Source organism: Phialemonium atrogriseum (assembly GCF_030411735.1).
Source record: "Phialemonium atrogriseum strain 8032-3 unplaced genomic scaffold QBC33scaffold_27, whole genome shotgun sequence".
In the NCBI taxonomy this organism is placed as follows: Eukaryota; Fungi; Ascomycota; class Sordariomycetes; order Cephalothecales; family Cephalothecaceae; genus Phialemonium; species Phialemonium atrogriseum.
Genome location: NW_026848164.1, coordinates 120,639 through 133,956, shown reverse-complemented (window position 1 = coordinate 133,956; position 13,318 = coordinate 120,639). Strand labels below are relative to the sequence as shown.

Genomic DNA, 13,318 nt, shown 5'->3' with positions numbered 1-13,318 from the left:
ACATTTGTCACAGGCTTGGAGAGAGTCCCATGATTCCGGGTACTACAGCATCGCGCGGTCCTCAGTATCGGCACATCCAGAGTCGCCCCAGACAGGAGGACGACCAAGGGCTAGCACTAGTTCAAAACCCGGGACGCCAGACTGGAGTCGATCTCCATTCCTGTCCCAGCGACTCTGTAGGCCTAATGCACTGTTATTATTCATGTACCCTGACTAACGTGGCATGGAAGATGAGATGCGACCCGGACCAACTGCGATTGACGACGCGGCACCTTCCAACATGAGTTCTTCACCTCTCTTTCACACAGGGTCACAAGAACGGAGGCTGCTAATGGACCGACACGGGTTCCAGCGTAGCGCCACCCCCGACTCTGCTCACGATGAAGATACGGCTTTTATGCGATGTGGGCAGGCAGCATTGCATTCGGCGGGTACGCCTGATTTAAGGACGGTTCATCCAATGGCTATGGGAGGCGACCCCCGGCGGTTTCAGGGCCAAGTCGACAGCGCAAGCTCGCTGCCTGTCCACAACCGTAACCATGACTCTACAGACAGAAGGTCGCCGTCACCATGGCCTGCAGGTACCACCCGCATCGATGAAGAGGCTTGCGCCAGCTCCGCCGGCTCTTATTCGACCGAGTTAACTTCGCTATGGCTATCTGACGACTCTGAGAATGATGACACGCCAACTCTGGAAGAGGGCCACCCATATCTCCAAATCAAGGACATATTAGTGCATGCCCTGCTCAAAAAATTCCGAGAATGGCACAGGTCCGTTCCAGAGACGAGCCAGCCACCAACCGCCCCTGCACAACTCCCGCCGCCGCAACGATCATGGACCCGGGGAGATTCATCGAAATCGCGCCGCAGGGGAGGTAAAGAATCTGAAGACAACCGCGAACAAGACGACGAATCACGAGGGAGCGCCAGCACCTCCCGCAAGAGGCCGAGGCGTGAGGAGAACAAGTTGACATTCGCGTGTCCATGCAGCTACTATCTGACATCAGCCACGCGGGTCAAACAGCACCTGCTCAGGGTTCATAGACCGCCTGTATACTGCCCTCGGTGTGGGACCATCTTTGACGGTGAAACGGCCGAAGCCCAAAGAGACAGTCATGCCAGGCAAGAGCCATCATGTGAGGCTTGCAAAGTGGAGTACGACTGGATTACGGAAGCGCAAGAACGGCAACTGCACAAGAAGTCATCACCGAAATTGTCAGATGAACAAAAGTGGTTTGCTATGTTCGACATTCTGTTTCCGGAACATCGTCCCAGACCGGACTGCCCGTATCTTAATGCGACACTCAGCCACCAGGCGGTACAGTTGCAGGAGTACATTTTTCAACAGGCTCCAAGACTCATACCACAGATGATCGAAATGTCAGACGGTAACCCATTGGACCCATCGGACCGGCCAAACGAGGAACGAGATCGAGCTGCATTATTTTGGCAGGTATTGCAGGACGGATTGCGGGCATTCTATAACGAATTTGCGGACCTTAGTATAAGGCCAGCGATTCCCTCCCACTCGGCATCTACCAGCGTAGATAGTGGGAACAGTCGAGTTCGGCGCACACCATCCTCTTCGGTGTCCCTCCAAGAATTCGAGCTCGGATGGTCTACGGCTTTGTGTGGGGGGGCGGGGCCTCAAGGAGATGGATCTGGTGAAGCAGAGACCCAGGATGAGGGCGGAGTGGGTACTGGTCTCGATGGGCCCATGGGCTTGGGAAATATCGAAGAAAACGACCTCTTTGAGAGCATGATGTATTTCAACTACTCTTGACTTGATATGTAGATAGATATTGCAGGGGGTTATGGCTGCAAGCATGGCTAGCTAAAGAAAAGCTGCATGAACAAGGCGTTGTCTTGGCGCACAGCCCCACATTGAATCTCACCAGCGCCTTCCAAGAACACTGGAAACTGCAGGGTAGATAGACCACATCGAAAAAGATCAAAGAAAATAAACGTGCCTTTTATACAAATATGGGAGAGATGGATGTATTTTGGAGTAGAAAAAAAAAAAAAAAGAAAAACAAAAGGGGAAAGGATTACCCAAAAAGACGCAAAAAAAAAAAAACGAAAAACGTACAACACCGGGGATTCGCTGGTCGTCACCGACCCAACTACTGATCCGGCCCTCAGTGGCTTATCTATGGGAGAGCGGACGGGATCCCGAGTTCTCCACTGGGTATGGTCGTACGTGCTATCTTCTGGCCCAAATGTCATTTATATACATGGATACTACAGCTATCTTCAGTCCCCAGCTCGTGGCCAATAAGATATAGGTACCCCTGGTAGGTAGCTGCACTATCTGTCACATATCGATTTACGCAAAGCAGCTACTTGCCACATGCTGGGATGTAGCCCGCTAATTAAGCAGTCAGATACCAATGGAACAATACCTAATAGTCATAGCAGCATGCATGCATTGTGGGGGTTTGGGGTCAAAGTCCTGTTCTCCACCCACTCTCCCCAAGAACCCATCCCCCGAATCATCAACTCTGGCATTCCTTTTTCGTGCCACCTCATCTGCCATGGCGATCCTATCCATCTTGTCGGGGCAGCTTCTGCCGCTCGTTTGCGGCCTCTTGGGCCTGTATATCGTCAGGGCGATTGTGATCTATGCCAAACTGAGGCAATTCGGAGGGCCGTTGTTGGCCAGCTTCACGGACTGGCCACACAGCAAGGCCATGCTCCGGAACAACTGCCACGAGTGGTATGGAGAGGTCAACAGGAAATATGGTGCGTCACCATCTGTCCCGTCTCAATTATTTCCTATCACAGCTGTGCCAGGCCACCAACGGCTAATTCGTCTCGAGTTACACAGGTCCGATTGCTCGGGTGGCGCCGAAGATCCTGATTACGTCTTCTCCCGAAATTTGGGCGCATGTAAACAACAAACCGGGCTACAAGCGCTCGGATTGGTACTACCATGCCGTCCGGATCGAGTACCGGAAGGACAATGTCTTCAGTGAGACGGACAACGAAAAGCACGACCGGAGGAGGAAGCAGATGGCGCCTGGGGTATGCTAGCTCTCTCTCGACCCTTCCTTTCGATCCAGAACAGCTGATCCAGTATGGCAAGTATTCCGGAAGGGAAAATCTCGACCTCGAGAAGTCCATTGACGAACGTCTCCAAGATTTCCTCGACCTCATCCGGACCAAGTACGTCTCGTCCGACAGCCGGGTCGTGCCAGTCGACCTGGGGAAGAAGGTCCAGTACTTCACCCTCGACGTCATCAGCGGCGTCGGCCTGGGGAAAACGTTCGGCATGCTGCGGAGCGACTCCGACGTGGACGACTACATCAAATCAAGCGAGGAGGGTCTCGTAATCATCAACCTTGCCCTAGCCCTGGGTTTCAGCTGGCTCGCCCAGGCGCCCTTCATCGGCCGCTTCGTCGCCCCCTCGCCGACGGACAACAACGGCCTCGGCAAGATGATGGCGACCTGTTTCCGCTACGTCGACGAGCGCACCGCCAACCCAACATCCAAGCAGTCCGACATGCTGGCCTCCTTCATGCGCCACGGCCTGAACGGCGCCGAGCTGCGGACCGAGGCCCTCGAGCAGATCATCGCCGGCTCCGACACCACCGCCGGCGCCATCCGCGGCACGCTGCTGCACATCATGACGAACCCCCGCGTCTACCGCAAGCTGCAGCGCGAGGTCGACTCGGCCGCGCGCGCCGGAAACGCCCCGCTGCCGGGCGAGGGCCTCATCGCCTCCGCCCAGGCGAAGCAGCTTCCGTACCTGCAGGCCGTGATCCGCGAGGCCCTGCGGATCTGGCCGCCCGTGGTGAACATCTTCCCGCGCGACGTGCCGGCTGGCGGGGACACGGTCGTCGTGGACGGGGAGAGCGTGTTCCTGCCGGGTGGCGTGTGTATCGGGTACTCGGCGTACGCGATGCACCGGAGCGAGGACATCTACGGGATGGACGCGGATGCTTTCCGGCCCGAGCGGTGGTTCGAGTCGGATCCTGCCAAGTTGGCTCGGATGGTTCGGACGAACGACCTCACTTTTGGTCACGGCAAGTTCCAGTGCTTGGGGAAGCCTGTTGCTCAGATTGAGATTGGAAAAACCATCTTCGAGGTGAGGAGCTATAACCTGCATGACCACAAATCCCATTCATCGTTGTCGATATGCTGACCTGGACACAGCTGATGCGCAACTTCGACCTGGCGCTGATCAACCCGACGCGTCCCTGGAAGGCACGGAACTACCTTGGGCTTTTCGCGATTTCGGATATGTGGGTGCAGGTAATGGATCGAACGTCTTGATTTCGACACCCAAGCAAGCGTTGTTTCTACGAGTTGCGTGAACCATTTTTCATATCAAGTTTGGAATTCTCCTTCATCTCCTATATCCCCAAGGTCGCTCCTTAGCAGTAGAATGGGGGCCCAGATTGGCACTCGGTGGACTATTTACTGCAGCGTAGCGTAGGCTAAGCCGTATGGCCAAGTACAACAGAGGCAATAGTGAGGTGCTTCGCAAAAACCCTCCTCTTGTCCACTCCACAATTTGTGTCTAGTTCCCGTGAACAAAATACAAGATAGACGATCGAGTCGCTTGTGGCGTGCCCCAACAACCACTCGTGCTACTCCGCTGTCGCAGGTTTCTGGGCAAAAACGTTGGTCCTGCCTCATGTGTCAGAAGAGAGAAGGGGGTGATAAACACGCGAAAACCAGGATCAACTCACACGACATAATAAGGCCTTATCTTGGGATCCCGGATGGCCTTGCGCATCTCCATGACAAACAACTGGACCTCGGCGTACTCCCAGCCCATGATTTCCCTCAGCAGGAACAGCGCGAATCCCTCCGCGCTCTGCTCTAGGAAGGCAAGATTATATATGCCGATTTTCCTCATCTTGGGGTCGCTGCTCCACCCGCAAGACGGCACATGGTACGTCTTCTCGACCACGCCGACGAACCCCGCCTCCTGCATCAGCGTCCGCATGGTCCCGTCCATACCGATGCGCAACGTCCGGCCCATGCGGTCCGACGCTTCGAAGAACACCCTGGCCCATCGCTTGAAGATGTGGTCCGGGTCGTCCCTGACGCTGGGGATGTCGCTGTACAGCGTGATGGTGAACTCGAGGTCCTCGATCCACCCGCCCGGCACCAGGGCCTTGTACGCCTGACGGTATAGCGCGCCCCAGTCGCTGATGCTGCCGTATAGGGCGCGCATGTGCACGAAGTCGAAGGTCGCTGGAGGATAGGTCCACTCGAGTTGAGCGTCCTCAATGTGGAATATGCAGTTCGGTGGTACCCAGGACGGCTGGATCGGGCTGATGTCGGTGCCGATGACCTCGGTCGAGGGGTACGCGTCGGCCACGTCGATGGCCCAGATGCCCGTCCCCGTGCCAACGTCTAGGATCTTGGACGGCGAGCTGCCAATCGGGGCTTCGAAGAATCGGTCGCCCAGGAGCATGGTGACCCAGTGATGGGCTATGTCTAGGCCATCGTTCTGTCTGTCGTCGTTCGGGCCCCAATATTCGGTCGTCTTGGAGTTCTGGAAGGTCCGCCCGTGGATGTTGCGATACTCGAAGATGCTTTCCGAGAGGGAGATGGTCGAGGATGCGTCGCTGCATGTGTTCGACACGCAATTGAGGTTAGCCTCGGACATCAACCCACAGCAGGGGCCCTGCAGGTGCCGCGCGCGTTAACGCGACTCACCTTCGTCCATCGTCGCCAATGGCGGAATCGGCATCGTCGTCCTCATCCTATGTATGGGATGTTGTTGTCAATTCTCTTGCTCAATTTGCCTGAGACAGGATCTGCGCCTGGTGGTGGGGGGAGGGAGGCACTCATACAAATGGGATCTGCGTTTCTGCGGGCTGCTCTCCAAGTTCCGATGGTTGTTCCGTATTGCCCTCTGGGGATTGTCGCGACTGAGGCGATGACCCAGTTTTGGGGCTCTTCGGGCTCTTGGGGGACTTTTGGCTAGACATGGCGATCTGGTGGCATGTTCTGCGGCATTTTGGGATGTCTCGCAACAAAAAGGTCCAATGCAGGAAGTCCCAACAGCGAGGGTGATCCGGAGACGATCAAAAGTTCCGCACTGACCCGTGTGACACCAGCCCCTTAGCAGTGGTGGCGTTCCGCATTATCGCGGCGTGCCACTTCTGCAACCACATTCGTCACTGGGATGTGATGTATCATAAAGTACACTGCCACATGGGCTCAAAAAGGTAATGGGGAAATGTGCAGTGACAAACAGAGCCAGAGACGATCCAATCATGCCAGACCAACCTCGATAGTGAGCTCTGCCGCACATGCGCATCTGTGCCCACACTTTGACCATGGGAGCACCCCAAGCTGAGAGATCCCATTATGGTTGGACAGCCATCTTGTGTGACACAAAAACACATGTTTCTTAGCACTCGCCAAGTCCCACCAGAACGCCAAACCCCCACATTCCGCCCATCCCCTTTCCTTCCTTCGTATTACTACCCAATTGCAAGGATTCCCAGCAGAGATACAATGGAGACCTCGCCTAATTAGTGGCAGATGTGAGTCTGGATCTAATTACGTGCATTAGACTTGAAGTCTCCCTCCATTACGACTCCTCAAGGATTGGTCTCAATGTACCCAAATACAATGCCACAATGGAAAAACAACGGTGAAGCTTGAGACGAGGATAGACAACGGTTTGGAGCGGCAATCCCAGAGGCAAGGTTAATGGGAGAGCAGACGGACCCCGAGTTCTCTTCTGGGTATAATTAGTCGTAGTACTTACGTGGTAGGTTTGGCCCAATGTCATTAATGTTGGTGCTGAAGCACTTCGATGTTCAGTCACTTTTCTCTAGCATATGACCACTAGCATCGAGACGAGCTCAGTTGGCCTGCGAAGCCTAGATAGGGTTGCTGTAATTGTCCAGCTTCTTACGTTGCCAACTTGATAATCGCGAAAGCATTACGGTTGATTCCCTGTTCAAAGACGAGTTGAAGATATTCCAAATCTCTCCAGTGCCCCATTATGTGGCGGCGAGCCCTACGCGTTGTTGAAGACGGAGATGATGTTGTTAGATACTCGCTCTAGCTGTGTTCAGGTGCCCCGTAGTGGAACCCTAAGGGGAGCTAGACAACTGGGTTCATCCTTGGTTAGTCCCCGTCATGCATGGGATCTGCCTTACGGAGAGAGCTTTTTGGGTTCCCATGCGGGGGCCGCTGGTATCAAGTTAACACCCAATCAATTCATTTTTAGCCGGCAACAGACATACTGTATAATTATTATTGACAGTGGAGTAGTTTCTCGCTCAAGCGATGCCGTAATCCAGTCAAACTATCCCATGTCAAAAACCCCTTCCTCCCGCTCCTGCCCTTCGCAAACCACAAAACCGAGAACGATCATGGTAATGCCTTCCGCTCTTGCATTGCGCAGTTTTGAAGAACAAGTTGAAATCAAGCTCACGGCCCTATAGCCTATTTCCGCAACCACCCTCCTAATCAACGGGTGTGGTAGTTCTTGGCGCCGATCTTAATGGCCTGGAGACGGACTATAAGCTGCCCCGTTTCCCAGCGGCTCTTGCCCTGTCATCCGCATCGACACCACGTCAGCCGGTATTACATCTTATCTATAGGGACACGAGGAGCGGCGCCGATTTGCCGTGAAGGCCGCCCACTCTGGTCGACAAAAGTAGACGAGGCGCTCATGGGTGCGGAAGGCGGACCATTATCTGTTTCGCGGCATTCTGGCACCGCGAACGGATGGCTATCTTATCAAACACTTTTATGCCGGCGCCAAGCACATGAGCCCTTCTTGGCAGACCACCGGCTCCACAAGGAATCGATGTTGGCACCATTCTTCCTGCGTTTATACAAAAGCAAGTCGTCAGGGCGGGGGATCCCGTTGCTACATGGTCACAATCAGCGTACAACATGGGGTTTGCTTTGAGAAGGTCAGCTCTGGTAGCTGTATCCACGGCTCGACCCCTGACGCCGCGTAGCGCACTCGCCACTCTCTGTCTTTTCGCCCTTGTCGTCTTTGCCATGCCCTTACAACGGCGGGATACGTGGACAGGGATGAACTCGCACGACCTTTGGACGGAGGGATGTAAGCCGGTCATCTTCATCTTCTGCCGGGAAACTCTTGCACCAGGAAACATGGTAAGGCGAGAGGCGTATCTGAAGAATCCCTTGCAATATCCAGTAGCACAAGACTCATGGGAAATATAGGGGTTCAAAGTCGGACCGGCGCTGTCCAACTCGCTAAAGGCCTACTTCGGACCGGCCAATGTCGCGACTCAGGGGGTCGACTACCTTGCCCTCCCCGTCACGAACCTTTTCACTGGCGGCGGGCCGACCTATGGTATTGGCAAGATGCAGCAACTTCTAACGCAGGCGACCAGCCTGTGTCCGAATTCCAGCGTCGTAGCAGCCGGTTACAGGTAAGCAGACCGGAGACATGTGAAAGATGAGAAAGCTAACTCGCTTTCGCCAACAGCCAGGGGGCAGCAGTAACCCACCGAGCAATCGAGTTCGTCCCCCAAGAGGTCAGGAACAAGATTGTGGGCGTCGTCACATTCGGCGACACCCAGACGCTGCAAGACAACGGCCGAATCATCGGATACCCCGTGAACAGGACCCTCATCATCTGCAACAGGGGAGACGTTATCTGCGTGGGCACGCTGTTCGTCGTGCCGACCCACTTCAACTACATGGACCGCGTGCCCGAGGCAGCCGCCTTCCTGATCTCGAGGATTCTGATCGCGTATGCCCTGAGCCAGGGGACGGCCGTGCCGGAGTCGACGACCGAGAGCGTCCCGCTGACGACGTTCACTACGACATTGCCCCCGCCGCCGACGTTCTCGTCGATGTCCTCCTCGCGGTTGCGCCCCACGACGCAACTGCCTCCTCCAAGGGTCACTACGGGCTGGCCGCTGCGTCCGACGACGAAAGGTCCTGCGCCGGTTGCTAGACCGACTCCTACAGCGACCGTTGGTGATTAATGTCGAAGGGAAATGGAAGTTGGATATTCTTCGATCGTGGAATGTTGCGGACGATCGTAGTAGATGGGGTTTCGGTCCCAGGCATTGTCAAGGCAGTCTTCATCTTGATTTCTTCGGCTGACTATCCCTCCCTGCCATGCATTTTACTCGTCGTTTTGTTAATTAGAATCTAGACAGATACCATCCTGCTTGAAAGAAAGGAGTTAGACGCCTGACAATCGCGAAATAGTAGTAAAAATGACACATGCTTCCTGAGAGTTGCCTGCACAGGTATATATCCAAGGGGCCAGCAGCCTAAGAACGCAAGTTAGTAGAGACTTAACATGTCCCTTCTCAATCGCCACCAGCAATCCTCATGACCTGCCAGCTCGGCGCCTTCGTCCAAGCTCTAGGCCAATACTCGATCTCAGCTTCCCTCTCCCCTCGCTCAACCGCAATCGTCAACTTCCTGTCGAAATTGGTAACGCAAGCCCCAAGTCGAGAATTCCAAAGAATCTTATCCCCGTTCTGCAGCCCAGCGAGCTCGGCCCTAGAGCCCGGCACCAACCCAGAAACGACCCTGGTGTCGAAACTCTCCGGGTCCATGCCCAGATCCAGAACCTCCTGCTCAACAGCCACCGGCGAGTCCTTGTCGCCAAAACTGGCCGTCAAATCACCCATCTCCAGGATCTCGCCTGTCCCGTCCATGAAGTCCTCGAAATACTTCTCCGCCGCCTCCGGGCCTAGCCAGTGTGCGAGGTACTGCAGCCAGTGCCTGGTCTGGACCCTCTGCCCCTGTCTTCTGTTGACCGAGATCTCTGCGAGGACCCCGTCGATGGGGCGCATCACGTTGTCCCCACGTGCCTTTGAGGCTCGTCGTGTGAAGAAATCCATCTTCAGCATGTAGATGCAACCCCTCATGTCGGGGATCTGTCGGGCGTACCAGTCGGAGCTGATGGTTTCGGTGTCGCGGAGGGAGATGGTCTTGCGGGGATTGGTGTAGTAGGCCGTGAGGAAGGCGTTGATGGTGGCTCTGAAGTAGTCTGGGGTGCGCTGGCCGAATCGGAAGGGGAGAAAGACAGAGTAGATCTGTGCCCAGCCTGCATCCAGGGTCTCAGTGGTTTTGTCTTGACGGAGTGCTGGAAGGTTATGTACAGCATATACAACATACCTCGGGAGAACCAATCATTGTCGAAGCCATCGTCTTCTGGGTCGAGCCCTATCCAGCTTCGCACCATGTGGTGGTTGAGCAGCCGCACCAAGTCCCAGTCGGTCTCCGTCTTCGTGTCTTCGGCGTAGTCGACCACACTGCTGCCCGCGCAGGTGAGGCCTGCCAGGCAGCCCTGCACCTTCCGAAGAAAGAGGCGATAGCTGCCCGTCACGTCCCTGAAGTGGGCCGACATCCGCGGAAACATTTCGCTGCTGAAATCCTTCAGGGCATCGAGGTTCGGGGGCAACTCGCCAAACCAATATGTGCCACAGAAGCTTGCACCGGGGTCAACGACCGGCTCTGGGGGATGACTCTGGACCGGCCCGACCATGTACACCGAGTCCAAGAGCACCGAAGCGGGACCATCCCTGACGATCGGTCCGGGCCCCTCTCCAAAACTCCAGATGGCCCGGGTCCCTGCTGGGGCATCTGAGAGATCCCACTCCACGACATTGCGATACTGGGTAATACCGATGTCAGGCGGGCGAGGAAGAAACGACCGCCCGACCCCCATCAAGCCCCCGTGATCCATCCGCAAACCCGGCTGAACACCAGCTGCCCGCGTCTCGCAACCGATAAGGGGGATGACATGCAGCTTCAGAATGACGTCGCCGGCCGTGTGGCGGGTGGCATACAAGTGTCGGGCGCTGCCGTCCACCTGTACGACTCGTAGGACCAGGTCGCCGTCGTCGTCCGAGGCGGCCAGTCCGGACTCTGCGCTGTGGACCGAGGGCGAAACATCCCTGCCCGCGATCTGGTCGAAGACGAACAGGACGCCGCCGGCGACGACTCTGGGATTCTGCAGGGTCAGGGTCGCGGAGAGGCTGTCGGCCGCACCTGACAATATGCTGAAGTTTGGCGTCAGGGTTAGCTTGAGAAAGGGCAGGGCTACGGTCGCCATGGTCAGGCTCGATGGATTGGTGGTTGTATGTATCAAGTGGTTAGGAGTAGGTGGGCTGACGTTGAGTAATTGAAAGCGGGGTTCTCGAGCATGCAATGCCATCTTGTCGGTTTGGACTCGGGCAAATTATCACTCATTGCTGCTAAATCGAATTTCGATTTTCTGTTCTCTGAACTCTGGAGAATCTAGACAAGCATTGGCTCGGAACCGGTATTGGGTTGCCTCAGTTACCATGAGCTACATAGTTGATCCTCCCTCCATGGTCTGGGCAGGCAGGGCAATGGACCGTACACCTCTCTGCTGATCGTCTGGCGCCGATGCTGCTTCAACCCATATTACGCCGCAGATATTAGCGTCAGATCAGTTCCGGCTGTCGTCATCTTGGTGCTGGTCAATTCGTTCGAAGATGAGTATTAATATTTGTACAAGTACCAGGGTTGTCAGGAATGGATTCGTGAAGGCAGTAATCAAGTTTAATTTCAGTTCCGTCAATTCCTCGCCCTCTTCGTCAGAATACAAACAAGACCGCTCTGCTGTACAAACCAACGATTCTTTGTCTTCCACTCCGCCTTTGGATCTGCCATCTCAATTGAGTACCCTCTCAACAACTGCGGTACCAACTTCTGCATCTCCATGAGGCTAATGTTCTTGCCGACGCAAGTCCGCGATCCTGCCCCAAAGGATATGAAACTAGTCTCCATTCTGGCGAGTTTGTCGGCATCGGCAGTTAACCAGCGTTCGGGGATGAAAGCCTCAGGGTCCTCGTAGACATTTGGGTCGTGCTGAAGAACCCATGGGTTGATGCCAACAATCGTGCCCCCGGGAATGTATTTGCCGCATATCTCTGCTCCTTGAGCCGGAACATGTCGTTCCATGAGCAGGCCGACTGAAGGATGGAGCCGCATCGCCTCTTTGATGACGGCGCCAGTGTATGGGAGATGGGTGATAGACTCCTTGTAGGAAATCGGGTCGCTGAGTTTGCCTTCCTTGTCGGCGGCGTCGATTTCATCGAGTGTCTTCCTCATCTTGTCGGGGTTCTTGATCAGGAAATAGATGGCTGCTCGCAAAGCGATGGCAGTGGTATCTGACCCGGCGAACACATTGGTTGAAAGATGCACGATGATGTCTCGGGTGCCCATTTTCAGCGGATCCTTGTTCTTCACAGCAGCCCATCTGGACAACATGTCCTTCTCGCCGCCATCGGTCAGCTCTAATTCGCCGTCTCGTTTGATCGATGTACGGGAGTTGATGGCCTTGAGAGTGAAAGACAATACGGCATTCCATGACTCCATCGCCGGGATCAAGATTGGGAACAGGGGGTTGCCCAGGAGGAGGGGGTGCATCTCAGGCACTTGTCCACACAGCGATGCATAATCGAGAATGCCCTCAATCGTTGTCATCATGCCGTCAACATCTCCGCCCATGGTCAAAAATCCGAGCTTCTTCGCAAAGGTGACTTCGCCAACCACATCGAAAGCATAGTACTGGAGCCACATGCCTAGATCAATGGGTTTGCCGGTCGTGGCCCACTCGTCGAGGCGAGACATGAACAACTCCGTACAGGAGTCCACGGCGGCTTCGGATTCAAGGAGATTGGTCAAACTGTATGCACCAGCGACCTTTTTCTTTTGCTCGCGGTGGTAAACAGGGTCGCGTGTCGAGAAAAGGTTCATCTGGGGCTTCTTCTGCCAGGAAATACTCTGGATGGGGTAGAACGCGGACTGAGGCAGTACAATCAGCATTGGCTCGTAACAAGTTTTCAGTTTTCAGGTTTCTGACCTTTGTATATGCACCTGTCAATCCGTATATGGTTTTGATTTCCTTGGGATCCCCGACGGATACAACATTGGGAGCGATTCGAACGAGCGGGCCATGTTGTTGGTGTAATCTGATAGCGGTCTGATGAGACTGACACTTGTAGACATCATATAGCCTCCAAAGTTTGGTCCACTTCGCGAGAGTTGGTCCAGGAATGCGGGCAAGGCCTGGTCGGTATCTGCCATAGAGGACGCTTAGAACGTATAGCACGACAAGACATTGCACGAGATGGCTTTTGACGAAGGTGAGAACCGTTGCAACGGTTGACTGCTCAAAATTGGGCATTTTCGAATGGATGAGTTTAACAGGATGATATTCGTCTGTACGGGGGCTGTATGCCACTGTCCTTCACCATGAGAAAGGACTCTTGGGGGTGGGAATGAGTTGAATGTAGAGAGAGAGAGGTAGATGTCTGATGACGAAGTTAGCTCATTATTATACACTACTGTACTACATAGGAAC

General features: G+C 54.8%; 5 protein-coding genes across 5 annotated transcripts; 2 read left to right on the top strand and 3 right to left on the bottom strand.

Moving 5' to 3' along the window:
* Positions 1 to 2,460: 2,460 nt before the first annotated feature.
* QBC33DRAFT_548437 (Pisatin demethylase) lies at positions 2,461 to 4,554 on the top strand. The gene is made up of 4 exons (XM_060428847.1): positions 2,461 to 2,742; positions 2,828 to 3,024; positions 3,086 to 4,087; positions 4,156 to 4,554. Exons 1-4 carry the CDS (start codon positions 2,535 to 2,537, stop codon positions 4,273 to 4,275), a joined length of 1,527 nt encoding a protein of 508 aa, XP_060280178.1. The 5' UTR covers positions 2,461 to 2,534; the 3' UTR covers positions 4,276 to 4,554.
* Positions 4,119 to 6,140, bottom strand: QBC33DRAFT_572911 (S-adenosyl-L-methionine-dependent methyltransferase). The gene is made up of 4 exons (XM_060430674.1): positions 5,811 to 6,140; positions 5,674 to 5,720; positions 4,695 to 5,582; positions 4,119 to 4,632 (listed from the first exon to the last, which is right to left on the bottom strand). Exons 1-4 carry the CDS (start codon positions 5,946 to 5,948, stop codon positions 4,593 to 4,595), a joined length of 1,113 nt encoding a protein of 370 aa, XP_060280177.1. The 5' UTR covers positions 5,949 to 6,140; the 3' UTR covers positions 4,119 to 4,592.
* A 1,510-nt stretch (positions 6,141 to 7,650) lies between these two features.
* QBC33DRAFT_210844 (cutinase-domain-containing protein) lies at positions 7,651 to 9,115 on the top strand. The gene is made up of 3 exons (XM_060422662.1): positions 7,651 to 8,106; positions 8,176 to 8,387; positions 8,444 to 9,115. Exons 1-3 carry the CDS (start codon positions 7,879 to 7,881, stop codon positions 8,946 to 8,948), a joined length of 945 nt encoding a protein of 314 aa, XP_060280176.1. The 5' UTR covers positions 7,651 to 7,878; the 3' UTR covers positions 8,949 to 9,115.
* QBC33DRAFT_478704 (uncharacterized protein) lies at positions 9,027 to 11,089 on the bottom strand. The gene is made up of 2 exons (XM_060425298.1): positions 10,099 to 11,089; positions 9,027 to 10,027 (listed from the first exon to the last, which is right to left on the bottom strand). The coding sequence occupies exons 1-2, from the start codon at positions 11,036 to 11,038 to the stop codon at positions 9,282 to 9,284; spliced, it is 1,686 nt and encodes a 561-aa protein (XP_060280175.1). The 5' UTR covers positions 11,039 to 11,089; the 3' UTR covers positions 9,027 to 9,281.
* Positions 11,090 to 11,179: 90 nt separating this feature from the next.
* QBC33DRAFT_498385 (putative cytochrome P450 pisatin demethylase) lies at positions 11,180 to 13,285 on the bottom strand. Its single transcript, XM_060425615.1, has 2 exons — positions 12,818 to 13,285; positions 11,180 to 12,759 (listed from the first exon to the last, which is right to left on the bottom strand). The coding sequence occupies exons 1-2, from the start codon at positions 13,139 to 13,141 to the stop codon at positions 11,527 to 11,529; spliced, it is 1,557 nt and encodes a 518-aa protein (XP_060280174.1). The 5' UTR covers positions 13,142 to 13,285; the 3' UTR covers positions 11,180 to 11,526.
* Between the last annotated feature and the right edge of the window lie 33 nt (positions 13,286 to 13,318).